This window comes from Telmatherina bonti (genome assembly GCF_933228915.1).
Source record: "Telmatherina bonti genome assembly, chromosome: 19".
Taxonomy (NCBI): Eukaryota; Metazoa; Chordata; class Actinopteri; order Atheriniformes; family Telmatherinidae; genus Telmatherina; species Telmatherina bonti.
In genome coordinates this window covers 5,794,827-5,809,139 of record NC_136617.1, presented here as the reverse complement: position 1 = coordinate 5,809,139, position 14,313 = coordinate 5,794,827, and the positions used below count along the sequence as shown (strand labels likewise).

The window sequence follows — 14,313 nt, the reverse complement described above, 5'->3', positions numbered from 1 at the left end:
CTGCGTTCAGGGTGCGTGGGAAGATGAATGATTACATTTTCCCCTCATGTTTCATTGTCATAAACAAACCCTGTCCGGGTTTATTTTATTGGAAAAAACCGTTTTCATACATTTAACACTGGAAGCTCATTCCTTGAAGATATTCTAACAATGATTAAATTTAAAGTCATAATGTGAGCTAAAATGTTATAATTATGAGATTCCGTCATTATTACGAGATAAAGTTAAAATCGTGAGATATAAACGTCATAATTAAGTCATTATGACCGATTACAATGAGATATAAACTAATAATCATGAGCTAATGTCATAATATTTAAAAGTTAAATTATGTAAAGTCAATATTGTGAGATACAAAAAGTCATGATTGTAGGATAAGTCTGTGAGGTTCAACTGGTTATCACTTTGATTCCATAATAATTAGCAACTTATTTCATAATTATGACTTTTTAACTCATAAACATTACTTTAATCTCAGCATTTCTATGAATATCGAATTTAATGCTGAATTCCATCATTTAAAATAGTATAATTATGACTTTAAATAAAATTATGAGACACTTTAACTTGTAAATCTCATGCTGTCAGAAAACAAGTCAGACAAGGATATTACTGCATATTAACAACAACAACAAAAAAAAACCCATCAAAATAAACAACAACCAACAAAACATTAAAGGATCCAAGCAAAGAAAAGGTTCCGTTAAGTCTTAGAAATTCCGAGTTTCCAGGCGGTAAGTGAACGCAGCATAACGACACGAACCTGTTTTGTCGCTAAAACAGCATCAGTGTCCTCGCGCACATCGCGCGCGCGCGCGATACAATTTCGCCAGGCACGCGCGTGCGTGTGCAGCTATTGCACGTTATGACGGTGATAAATCCCGCGTCAGATGACGGTTCGGGACATTCTGGACCTCCACTTAAAGGGCCAGTTCACCCAGAAACAGGCGCATTTTCTCACAACTGCGACTTTTTAGGGATTAAATGTGCAGAATGAGGGTTCTGCCGCTGCTTTCGAACCAAACTGCGCTTTAAAAATAACAAAGCTGACCCTAACCCTAACCATCACATCCCCGCAGCGCGCGCTCGGAGTCGCGCGCGCGCGCAGCCCCCCCTCTCGTGTTTTTACCGCAGTGCATCTGCAGCATCCTGACAAGCGGAGCCGCCGTGGCGTCAAACGCAGCTCTGCGCGTTTTCCCTTCTGTTCGGCTTGGATGTCCGCCTGCTCGCTCGCGCTCTTTCCTCTGCAATGCCAGCGCGAGCGAGACGTCGCTTCCACGAGCACGGGGTCAGGATCAGATAGGTGAGATTCCCAGTCTTTCCATCGCAGGAGAGGACGCGGCTCCGGGAGGACAGGAGGCCTGAAATCTCAGTTTCCTCTGGTCCGGCTCTGGATTCGGATCTGGATCTGCATCCTCAGACTGGTCTGCTTTAAACTCTGGTAGCTTGTAAACAGTAGCTTTTCTTCCTCTCAGCGTGCACGTGACATATGCATGTAAACGTGTCCATCAGTAGCATGTTGCAGGTGAAGACGCTTTCATGGTGAAGCAGTTTCCCAGTCAGCAGCCGGATCCATCGACTGGGAGCATTTCTCAGGGACAAAGACAATCCCGTCTCAGGGTGTGGATCAGGTGGACACTGTGAGGCTGCAGGTATCTGGATTCTTCCAGAAGCTGACAGCTGATTTATTAGGGAATTGATCAGGGAGCAATAATTAGTGGCAATAAATTCTGGATCAAGCCAAAGAGCTGGAAAGACCCGCAGACACCTTCCTGCAGACGTTCCCCTGAGCTTCTCTTCGCCCGGTCTGAAAGCGCCGCTGGGAGCCTGGAGGTGCTCGCTGCATGAAGCATCATGGCTCCTGGTCGCCTGCTGCTGCTGCTGGCGCTGCTCTGCGGCCTGTTCGGTGAGTCCAGACGCCTCCCTGCAGCTGCAGACGCTCACCTCCCACTAATGGCTGCCTTTTGTTTTGCACAGCATCCGGCTGCGATGGCGCCTGTGCTGAGGTGGACTCGGACACGGAGGCCGTGGCAGGAAAAGGCTTCAAGCTGGGCTGCATCTCCTGCAAGAAGCGCAGCGAGGTGGAGGGAACCGCCACGGTGGAGTGGTACTTCCGGCCCAAAGGGGAGTCCGACTTCGTTCACGTGAGTTTACATCACAGCAAGTCCTCGAGCCGTCCTCATCCTCACGACGAAGCTGTCAGCACGTGTCAGTACGTCTCCCCGCGTCCTCCGCCATCATGAGGCGGAATCGATGAGACGCCTCAGAACTTGACCTTGTGTCGCATCCCGGTCAGAGTCAGAGGCGCCATATGGGGGGAAAGTTAGGAAGAATCTAAGGGCCCCATGACTTGATAGGGGCCAAAAAGATGTGCAAACTATATAAGAAAATCATTAAACCTTCATTAAAAATAATAAATACTTTATTCAAAGGTTGTAATAAAACATAGCAGTAATATAAACTGATTTATATAAAAATAACCTAGTTAGATGTCTGCACTGTGATTTAACCCTTCATCAGGGGAATCAATGAAATACCTTCAAATTAGACATTTTAACCTCAAATTGTCCTGGTATGAACCAAGACCTCCATTCTGTTGGTACATTAACAAAATAAAAGTTTCATGCTGGATATGAAAACAAAGTGAAAGTCAAAAAGAGTCACATGTCCCATAAAGGGTTAAACACAGCCCTAGATCTTTATTATTCCCATGAAAAGCTTTTTTTTATCAGCTTGAAGCAAAAACAGAAATCTAAAATTTGCGATCAAGCGATGGGGTCCATGCCGTTGTCTTTCATAGGACCCAGAATTCCTGGCGGCGCCCCTCTGAGTCAGAATGGTGTTTTTACCCAGCATGCACTGCTCGTCTCGTCCACCAGGATTCTTCGTGTGTTTACAGGTTTCAGCGGCAGATGCAGCTTCATTAAAACCCAGCTGAAGCACAAAGGGAGCAGATGAATCCGGTCTCACCGGATCCCAGACGGTTTGCTTCAGTTCCGTTGTTACGGCAGACCCATAAACCCGATCTGCTCCCCGAGTCTGTCCACGTGTGTGACGATACGATACATCACATCATATTGAAATGAGAGCGTAGCGTGAACGCCGTTACGCTTCACATCACGTCATGACGATCAGAGCGTCTACATCTCCCCGCGGAACAAGCTATCGCTGCAGGATCAACATGCGACCTTTTCACAGGAAAACTATGTTTATACATAAAAGAATAAACTGTTTACAGGATTCTTCAAGTTTAATTGAAATGAAAACAAAGTTTAAATGTAAACAACACAAAACAACGTCGGCGGACAGCAAACTGCTCAGAAAGGATACGCTTTTAAATATCGATATATCGTCAAATATCACAACATTTTTCTTACCCCCCCCCCACCGTCCCTCCGTCTGTCTGCCGCATTTTGTCTCCAGAAATCTACATTTTAAGATTCATACAAACATTTAATTTCTCCTCCACTGGAGAGAAAAAACATATTTGCATGAAGAAATCCTGTCTATTCAGCAGACGTCGAGCCTCGCACGGTTGTCAGCGGGTTTGGCATTTAATTAAATTCAATATAACTTTATTTGTCCCTGATGAGCTGTTTTGTTTACAGTCCATAAACCAAGATAAGAGGTTAAAAACGCACTCAGGACATGTCGGCCGCAGATCAGGAAGAGATGCAATTAGCAAGTCATCATTTATTAAACAGCAGACTCCTGCAATCAATACGGAGTAGAAAGAAATGCGTGAATAGATCCAGAAACCTTGATTTATTAGTGCTTGAAATGACAAAAAAGTCCAAATATTTGATTTTTAAAATTTTTTTTTTTACAAACATAAATATCTGTTTGTGCTTTTTTTTTTTTTGACAATAATACATGTTTTTTCAGATTTAAATGTCAACATAAAAATTAAAATGACTTTTAGCATAAACACTGCTATCTAACTGTATGAGTAACAATATAATTATCATTTTATTGACGGATGTAATGCGTTACATGACAAACGTGAAATTACCGGCATTCTGTTATTTTATGTATTTATCTTGTCGTTTTTAAAACATGAAAACAGCAAATGAACTTTAATCTGAAACATTTAGACAGAAGTGTGTGTTCATGTGTACTGCCTTAGTTTTGATGAACATAAATAAAAGATCCAATTTCTTTGTCCTGGTAAGGAAACGTGTTTTGGCTCCAGGCGAGAAGGAGCTGAAGAGAGAGAATACGCAAGAAAACCCACAAAATAAGACAGACGTCAAACAGACCTGAACCCATCCATCCATCTTCTGCTGCTTATCCGGGGTCGGGTCGCGGGGGCAGCAGCCTAAGCAGGGAAGCCCAGACTTCCCTCTCCCCAGCCACATTTGCCAACTCTGCGGGGGGGATCCCGAGGCGTTCCCAGGCCAGCCGAGAGATATAATCCCTCCAGCGTGTCCTGGGTCTTCCCCGGGGTCTCCTCCCAGAGGGACGTGCCTGGAACACCTCATCAGGGAGGTCCAGGAGGCATCCTGACCAGATGCCCGAGCCACCTCAACTGGTTCCTCTCGATGCGGAGGAGCAGCGGCTCTACTCTGATCTCCTCCCGGATGACCGAGCTCCTCACCCTATCTCTAAGGGAGAGCCCGGCCACCCTGCGGAGGAAACTCATTTCAGCCGCCTGTATACAAGATGCCGCATCAATCTGTCTGTCAATCTCACACTCCATCCTTCCCTCACTCGTGAACAAGACCCCGAGATATTTAAACTCCTCCACTTGAGGCAGGACCTGACTCCCGACCCGGAGAGGACAATCCACCCTATTCCGGCTGAGGACCATGGTCTCAGATTTGGAGGTGCTGAGTCTCATCCCAGCCGCTTCACACTCCCAAGTTTTTGCCTTGGCGACAGCCGAAGCCGCATGCTGCTTAGCCTGTCGGTACCCATCAGCTGCCTCCAGAGTCCCACAGGCCAAGAAGGCCCGATAGGACTCCTCCTTCAGCTTGACGGCATCCCTCACTGCTGGTGTCCACCAACGAGTCCTGGGATTACCGCCACGACAGGCACCAACGACCTTACAGCCACAGCTCTGGCTGGCCGCCTCAGCAATAGAGGCATGGAACACAGCCCATTTGGACTCAATGTCCCCCGCCTCACCCGGGACATGGTTGAAGCTCTGCTGAAGGTGGGAGTTGAAGCTCGCTCTGACGGGGGACTCAGCCAGACGTTCCCAGCAGACCCTCACAACACGTTTGGGCCTGCCAGATCTGACCGGCTTCCTCCCCCACCATCTGAGCCAACTCACCACCAGGTGGTGATCGGTTGAAGCTCCGCCCCCCTCTTCACCCGAGTGTCCAAGGCATGTGGCCGCAGGTCCGACGATACGACTACAAAATCAATCATCGAACTGCGGCCCAGGGAATCCTGATGCCAGGTGTACATATGGACACTCTTATGTTGGAACATGGTGTTCGTTATGGACAATCCATGACGAGCACAGAGGTCCAATAACAAAACATCATTTGGGTTTGGGGTGGTGGGGGTGGGGGGGGGGAACCATTCCTCCCAATCACTCCCCTCCAGGTCTCACTGTCATTGCCCACATGAGCATTGAAGTCCCCCAGCAGAACAATGGAGTCCCCAGAAGGAGCACCCTCCAGCACTCCCTCCAAGGACTCCAGAAAGGGTGGGTACTCTGAACTGCTGTTCGGTGCATAAGCACAGACAACAGTCAGGACCCGTCCCCCCACCCGGAGGCGGAGGGAAACTACCCTTTCATCCACCGGGGTAAACCCCAACGTGCAGGCACCAAGCTGGGGGCTGAGGAGAATGCCCACACCTGCTCGGCGCCTCTCACCATGAGCAACTCCAGAGTGGAAGAAAGTCCAGCCCCTTTCGAGGGTACTGGTTCCAGAGCCCAAGTCATGCGTCGAGGTGAGTCCAACTATATCTAGTCGGAACCGCTCAACCTCACGCACAAGCTCAGGCTCCTTCCCCACCAGAGAGGTGACGTTCCACGTCCCTAGAGCCAGCTTCTGCAGCCGGGGATCGGACCGCCAGGGTCCCCGCCCTTTGCTGCCGCCCAGCTCACACTGCACCCAACCCCTACGGCTCCTCCCGCAGATGATGAGCCCACGGGAGGTGGGACCCATGTAACCCTTTCGAGCTGAGCCCGAACGGGTCCCATGGGCAAAGGCAAGGCTACCAGACGCTTGCTCTCGTGCCCCACCCCCAGGCCTGGCTCCAGAGGGGGGTCCCGGTAACCCGCGTCAGGGCAAAGGAACATTTATGCCCAGGTTGGTCGTCATCGTAGAGGTCGATGAGCCGTGCTTGGTCTGGTCCCTCCCGTAGACACCTGTTTGCCATTGGTGACCCTACCAGGGGCATAAAGCCCCCGACAACATAGCTGCTAGGATCTTCGGGACACACAAACCCCTCCACCACGATAAGGTGACGGCTCAGGGAGGGCCCTTTACTCTTCATCAGATCTGCAGGGGGGAAAATGCGGATGTGGTTCCTGCTTTAATCTGGACGTTAAAATTCAGCTTCGAGTCCAAAATGACACCAAGACTTCTGGGTTGACCTGAAGATGCTCATTTTTAGCTTTAAAGAAGAACATTCATTTTAGATTTACCTTCAATTAGCTCCCAGGTGTCACACTGCAGTCCTCCTGTGCCAGAATCCTGCAGAGCTTTCTTGTCTCCCTGCTCCAACACACCTGACTGTTGTTGAATCCTGAAAGCTGTTGAATCCATTTGATTTGAATCAGGCATGTTGGTGCAGGGAAACAACAAAAGCCCGGCAATACCGGCCCTTCGGTGTGACACCTCTAATCTAGCTGAAGAAAATGATGAAACATTTGATGACTGAGACCAGACACCCCTGCTGAGACAGTCATATACATAATCAGATATTTGTTTTGTTCTCAGCTAGTGGGAACTTGTAGACACTGAACCACAGGGGGCCCAACTCAGAGCCTTGTGGAACTCCAGGTGTAGACGCTGAACCACAGGGGGCCCAACATGGAGCCTGGTGGAACTCTAGGTGTAGACGCTGAACCACAGGGGGCCCAACATGGAGCCTTGTGGAACTCCAGGTGTAGATGCTGAACCACAGGGGGCCCAACACGGAGCCTGGTGGAACTCTAGGTGTAGACGCTGAACCACAGGGGGCCCAACTCGGAGCCTTGTGGAACTCCAGGTGCAGACGCTGAACATCGGGCTCCTATCATTGTGTTGTTGACATAAAAATATTGTATTAAATGCTCATTGAAGTAATAATAAAGAATAGCATCACACAGTTTAAGGGTTTTCATGTGAAAATAATGGGCTGCTGATGTGTGTCACAACAGATCTACTCCTACAACGAAAACGGCCCCACCATCGAACACGACGTCTTCATGGACCGCATCCTCTGGGAAGGAAGCAAAAGGAGCAATGACATCCAAGACGCCTCCATCTATTTGCTCAACGTTACCTTCAACGACTCGGGCACCTACCGCTGCTTCTTGAACCGCATCCTCACCTACGAGTATTACGAGTACAACACCATCATCGACAAGGTGGTCCACCTCACTGTGGTGGCTAAAGGTACGACAACGCAGGCGCCAGGTTGCATCAGCAGGTGATGTTGTGTTGTTGGATTTCATGTGAAATTCAACCAGAAAACATGTTGGTTTTTTGTTTTTTTTTTTACATCTGTCCTGCAACTCGTCTTTCATCCACCCTGCGACTCGACGTCCTTCCTGCGACTCGTCCTTCGTCCGTCCAGCAACTCATCTTTTGTCCGTCCAGCGACTTGTCCTTCATCCGTCTTTCGACTCATCTTTCATCTGTCCTGCGACTCGTCCTTCGTCCGTCCGGCGACTCGTCTTTCGTCCGTCCGGCGACTCGTCTTTCGTCCGTGCGGCGACTCGTCTTTCGTCCGTCCTGCGACTCGTCTTTCGTCCGTCCTGCGACTCGTCTTTCGTCCGTCCTGCGACTCGTCTTTCGTCCGTCCTGCGACTCGTCTTTCGTCCGTCCTGCGACTCGTCTTTCGTCCGTCCGGCAACTCGTCTTTCGTCCGTCCTGCGACTCGTCTTTCGTCCGTCCTGCGACGCGTCTTTTGTCCGTCCAGCGACTTGTCCTTCATCCGTCTTTCGACTCATCTTTCATCTGTCCTGCGACTCCTCCTTCGTCCGTCCGGCGACTCGTCTTTTATCTGTCCTGTGACTCGTCTTTCGTCCGTCCTGCGACTCGTCTTTCGTCCGTCCGGCGATTCGTCTTTCGTCCGTCCGGCGACTCGTCTTTCATCCGTCCGGCGACTCGTCTTTTATCTGTCTTGTGACTCGTCTTTCGTCCGTCCTGCGACTCGTCTTTCGTCCGTCCGGCGATTCGTCTTTCGTCCGTCCGGCGACTCGTCTTTCATCCGTCCGGCGACTCGTCTTTTATCTGTCCTGTGACTCGTCTTTCGTCCGTCCTGCGACTCGTCTTTCGTCCGTCCGGCGATTCGTCTTTCGTCCGTCCGGCGACTCGTCTTTCATCCGTCCGGCGACTCGTCTTTTATCTGTCTTGTGACTCGTCTTTCGTCCGTCCTGCGACTCGTCTTTCGTCCGTCCGGCGATTCGTCTTTCGTCCGTCCGGCGACTCGTCTTTCATCCGTCCGGCGACTCGTCTTTCATCCGTCCGGCGACTCGTCTTTTATCTGTCTTGTGACTCGTCTTTCGTCCGTCCTGCGACTCATCTTTCATCTGTCCTGCGACTCCTCCTTCGTCCGTCCGGCGACTCGTCTTTTATCTGTCCTGTGACTCGTCTTTCGTCCGTCCTGCGACTCGTCTTTCGTCCGTCCGGCGATTCGTCTTTCGTCCGTCCGGCGACTCGTCTTTCATCCGTCCGGCGACTCGTCTTTTATCTGTCTTGTGACTCGTCTTTCGTCCGTCCTGCGACTCGTCTTTCGTCCGTCCGGCGATTCGTCTTTCGTCCGTCCGGCGACTCGTCTTTCATCCGTCCGGCGACTCGTCTTTTATCTGTCCTGGGACTCGTCTTTCGTCCGTCCTGCGACTCGTCTTTCATCCGTCCGGCGACTCGTCTTTCATCCGTCCGGCGACTCGTCTTTCATCTGTCTTGTGACTCGTCTTTCGTCCGTCCTGCGACTCGTCTTTCGTCCGTCCGGCGATTCGTCTTTCGTCCGTCCGGCGATTCGTCTTTCGTCCGTCCGGCGACTCGTCTTTCGTCCGTCCGGCGACTCGTCTTTCGTCCGTCCGGCGACTCGTCTTTCGTCCGTCCCGCGACTCGTCTTTCGTCCGTCCGGCGACTCGTCTTTTATCTGTCCTGTGACTCGTCTTTCGTCCGTCCTGCGACTCGTCTTTCGTCCGTCCGGCGATTCGTCTTTCGTCCGTCCGGCGACTCGTCTTTTATCTGTCTTGTGACTCGTCTTTTATCTGTCTTGTGACTCGTCTTTCGTCCGTCCCGCGACTCGTCTTTCGTCCGTCCGGCGACTCGTCTTTTATCTGTCTTGTGACTCGTCTTTCGTCCGTCCTGCGACTCGTCTTTCGTCCGTCCGGCGATTCGTCTTTCGTCCGTCCGGCGACTCGTCTTTCGTCCGTCCCGCGACTCGTCTTTCGTCCGTCCGGCGACTCGTCTTTCGTCCGTCCGGCGATTCGTCTTTCGTCCGTCCCGCGACTCGTCTTTTATCTGTCCTGTGACTCGCTGTCCTTCCTGCGACTTGTCTTTTATCCATCCTGTGACTTGTCGTCTGTCTTGCGACTCATCAACTGCCAGTCCTGCGACTTGTTGACCACCCGTCCTGCAACTCTTCGTCCATCAGGCGACTCGTCGCCCATCCTGCTGATGGTGGATTATTCCTCAGTCTGAGCCTGACATGATGTGATACAGATGAAATGTTTTCTGTTTGGCTTCCTGTCTGCAGCCACCAGAGGAACGGCATCCATTGTGTCCGAGGTCATGATGTACGTGTCCATCATCGGCCTGCAGGTCTGGCTCCTCATCGAGATGATTTACTGCTACAGGAAGATCGCGGCGGCCGGGGAGGAGGCGTTACGGGAGGCGGCGTGAGTATTCCAGCTCCGGCTCTGTGCATGGAGGCTCCTGCCAGGGAAACATCTTGTATCTCCACTGATTTTAGTTGTCCACCACGTTGATGGTCACAGCTGCAGGTTTCATCCATGTCCAGGAGATACAAGGAGATTTACTCCTGTTTGAAAACCGCCGTCCCTGCAGGATGCAACTGAAAGGCCCAAAAGCACATTGATGTAAATAAAAATACAACTTTTACTCCCCGTTTAATCTCCAAGTTTCCTCCTGGTTCTGATGCAGGAAATACGTTTTATATTCTTCACATCTCCCCCTTCCTCTAAACCAAACGTCACCTCTTCCTGTAATTCCTGTTTCTTCGTCGCATTTGGAGCAGATTTGAGGCCATGCAGACATCCTGGAGGGACTTTTCTTCTGAGTCCTGGAGGCAAACATGCTCTTTTCGCTTCTAGGATTTGATCTGTTTTTTTTATTTTGCCTTTTATATAAATTTACTGATATAAACCCTCATCTGAGGGAAGCCGTTGCTTTTCTGTGAAGTTTTAGTGAAACGCTGCTGAACACCAGCAGTTAAACACGAAGCCTCAAAAAGTCTTGTTTCCTCATGAATCCTGCCATTCTTCATTCCCAACGCCCCGCTGGAGCCCACCTCTCCCTTTGCTTCCCGCCACTCGTCCCGTTTCTGTAACGTGCTGACTGTTTCCATCGTGTTTGTGTGCCTTCACCTGTCTTTGTGTCCACGTTTTCATCCTCCTCCTCAGTAAAAACCAAAACCAAAACCTCCCTCCTGTAAGTTCAAACATCATTTTATTTCTCGCCATGTCACTGATGAAGGTTCTCCACTTCTGACGGAGACTAACGCTTTGTGTTTCTTCTTCTTCTTCCAGAAATGCTGAATATTTAGCGATTGCTTCGGAGAGTAAAGACAACTGTGCGGGCGTGCAGGTCGGAGAATAGCACAGGTACGATGTCTGCAGCATCCTCAGCGCAGACACGTCGGGGTCTTCTCACACGTTGCAAGTCGACAGAACGACCAGCAGCAGAGCGACTCTGCTGACGTTAATCTGCATCGAGTGAAGATGCAGGAATAAACCGACCAACATTTGGCCCAGATTGAAGCAGAGTTGGTATAAAATACTGTAAAAAGACGTTTTTTCCTTTAATGATTAAAATTAAACCTTTAGGCAGCTCTGAGTGAGGCCCAGCTGATGTCGGCAGAGTCGCTGCAGAGTCTCGTCTTCAGCAGGAAAACGTTAACAGCGCCGGCGAGTCGCTGCTCCGGTCCAAGACGACACAATCACGTTGTCATGGGAACAGACACCAGCCGTTTGCTGAGTTTTATCAACCAGTGAGACCAGTAAGAACCTGTCAGACCAGCAGGAAAATGCCAGATGACAAGTCTGTCTCTGTGAGGTTACACTCCACCAGACGTCCATCAGCGAATCGACCAGTAAACCAGTATGTCCCTCAGTCCCACGTCAGAGCAACAGAAACAGCTTTTCAGTCCCGCTTCATCCAAAGCCTGGACGGGTCAGATCACCTGCTCGTTACCACGGAAACACGTGTGAAATGGGACCAACATGGAGATTGTCCTCATTTCTTATCCGAAACACCAAAGACGGATCTTTAAAATCCACCTGAAGACGGCCGATGCTGGATCTGTCTCCATCTTCTCTGCTGGGAAGCTGCTTTTTAAACACGTTCAATCGGCTTCAGACAAAGGTTAGAACAACCTCCTCATCTCTAATGGTTCGGCTTCTCCAGGACTGCTTCCATGGGAGATATTCCACCTGAGCTGAAATGAGAAAACCCGAGGCAGGTCGCTCGCTTGCTATGAACATGCTGGAGTCACGTGTGCAGAAGTGATGCAGAAAGACTTTAAAGTCAAACTGTCGCTGTGTTTCCATAATGCAGAACCTGCAGGCAATAAAACCTGCTCATGGCGACGGCAACGCTCCAAAACACCTGGCAGATGTCGCTGAAAAGGTCCTGTCAGCTCAAGATGGCGGAAATCTTTTTACAGACAGTTAAAGAGAGAAAAATAACCTCCGTCCTCAGAAACGAAAAGATGCCGGGTCGGGAAAAGCCTGAAACTAGCTGGATGCCTGGAGATAACGCCAGGCGTTATATCGCATTATCACACGATAAACAGTCGAAAAACCTGCAAAACTTTGTAGAGATTCACCTAAAAACCTCAATGGAAACGGATCTAACCTGCTGAGACCAGTTAACGAATCAGACCAATGGCATCATGTGACCAGTTAGAGACGTTAACCAGACCGATCTGCTCAACTTGTTCGGCTCTGTGCAACGCCTGCAGCAAATAAAAACCAACAAAGTGTGTGAGGATTAATCCAGCTGATGATGGAGCCTCCAGAGGCGGGAACCTGTGGTTGCTATGGTAACCATCTGCTGGAATCCTCCAGCCTGCTGGAAGTGGTGGACGACACCCGACATGTGTTCCTTTCTACACGCTACCACCGACCCTGGCCAAGGCCTGGCGATGATTCGCCCACATCATCATCATCACACCACCATGCAAATAAGTGGTCAATAATTAGGCTGGTTCCTGGGTGGGTGCACCTGATCTGGGTGGAGGTTTAGTCAGTGTGTCTGAAGCTTTCTGCAGCTGCTAGAACAGCAGGAGTTACCTGAGTGCACCTGCGGCGGGAAGGTCGGAAGCCAGCCTGGAAGCTTCAGAGTGGAAGCAGAGTAAAGACTCCTTCTAACTCCAGGCGTCGTTTCCGTTTAAAGTTCATGTAAAACTCAACTGGTTAAAATGAAAAAAATGAGTTTAAAATGCTGGTTTCGCTGGGTCTTTCCAGTCTTCCCACGGTTCCCAACATTCCCACGGTTCCCACAGTTCCCACCATTCCCACAGTTCCCACTCATCCTGATTGTCATCACCTGCAGAAGAACCCCAAGTGGCTGAATAGAACACGTTTAGTTCATCACAGAGATGTCCATCTACTCGCCTCCATGCAGGAAGTCTGAGCGTCAGATCAAATCATAATTATTTCGTCTTTTAAATTAAAAAATACAAAAATTAAAGCAAATAAAATAAAAAGTTTGATGAAGATTAATTAAATAAACAAGTTTTGCCACAGACACTGCGGGGTTCAGGGGAAGGCCGACTATACCTGGCCATGTCAGATGATCCACCAATAACACGTTAAAGTCAGACGCTAACGTCGTCGCTAACGTACGATTAAAATAATGTTGTTTTGTTTCTTATAAAAACATTCCCAGTCTGAATTTTTCCAAAGCCTAATTTAATTTCCAGCAGTAATATAATGTCACAGTTTTACGCCCATAGGCCCTGATGACAACGACTTAACAAACTAATGAAAACTGGAATATTCAACGTTTTTACCGATAACTTTTCCTCCTCTTCAGGTTTTTTTCTCAGACCGGAACCATCTTTCAGCTGCTGACCTGCATGACGACAACTTGGACAGGAAACTCCTCTTCATCTCCACCTTCTCCTGCAGACGCCGCCGGCAGATACGACCCACACAGAGCGCATGGAACCAGCACTGTAAATAGTTTCCTGCTTGTTAAAGCATGTTCTGCACTTATAAGAAACATTATGCATTAATGAGCCACCATGGTGAAGCATATACAGGAACGTCCATGTATGTAGTCTGAGGTCCACTGGTCTCCACCAGTTCGACCAGGAAGAAAACTTTTTACTAAACCTTCACACCAGAGGTGTAAATTCAACATGAACTCCACAGATGTTGTTTATAAGGCAGAACATGATGGATTGTATTCCCAGTTTAACTGTTAGCTGTACATTCAGTGGAATTCAGAGACATGCTAATAAAAATACACAAAATGTCTCTTTGTTTTTTCTGGCTCGGTTTGGGTCCGTCTGCAGAGATGCCTGCGTTAAAGTCACGTCCGAATCCGTCCTGATCCGAATCCGAGTCCGTTTGCTCAGAAAGTCGCTTCGTTTGGGGAAATGCACCAAACAGATTCTGATTCAGATCAAACAAACGCAGGTCTCGGTCCGTTCCAAGCGGACCAAATACAGGAAGCGGACTACAAACCAGTCCCTTCCTGCATGTGGCGTAGCGTTGCATTGTGGGTAAATCCATAGCGATGGCGTTAAGGGTCCTCTGCCTCGTCTGGTGTTCATACTGCGTCCATTGTTGCAGTGGATTTCTGCAGGATACTTGCATAAGACACAATAAAAACCCAAAACAGCCATAGTTTGGTCTCCATGTTTAACTGGCAGGTGGAGGAAACAGAGTTTTCTTCTTCACGCCGGTCTGGTCCTCTCTTCTGCTAAATACTAGTGCAGCGCCAC

At 49.4% G+C, this 14,313-nt stretch overlaps 1 protein-coding gene across 1 annotated transcript; it reads left to right on the top strand.

Annotated features, from left to right (window-relative positions):
* Nucleotides 1–34: 34 nt before the first annotated feature.
* scn1bb (sodium channel, voltage-gated, type I, beta b) lies at nt 35–14,000 on the top strand. The gene is made up of 6 exons (XM_079258810.1): nt 35–1,906; nt 1,978–2,144; nt 7,322–7,559; nt 9,877–10,018; nt 10,889–10,963; nt 13,398–14,000. The coding sequence occupies exons 1-5, from the start codon at nt 1,855–1,857 to the stop codon at nt 10,956–10,958; spliced, it is 669 nt and encodes a 222-aa protein (XP_079114936.1). The 5' UTR covers nt 35–1,854; the 3' UTR covers nt 10,959–10,963; nt 13,398–14,000.
* Nucleotides 14,001–14,313: the final 313 nt, after the last annotated feature.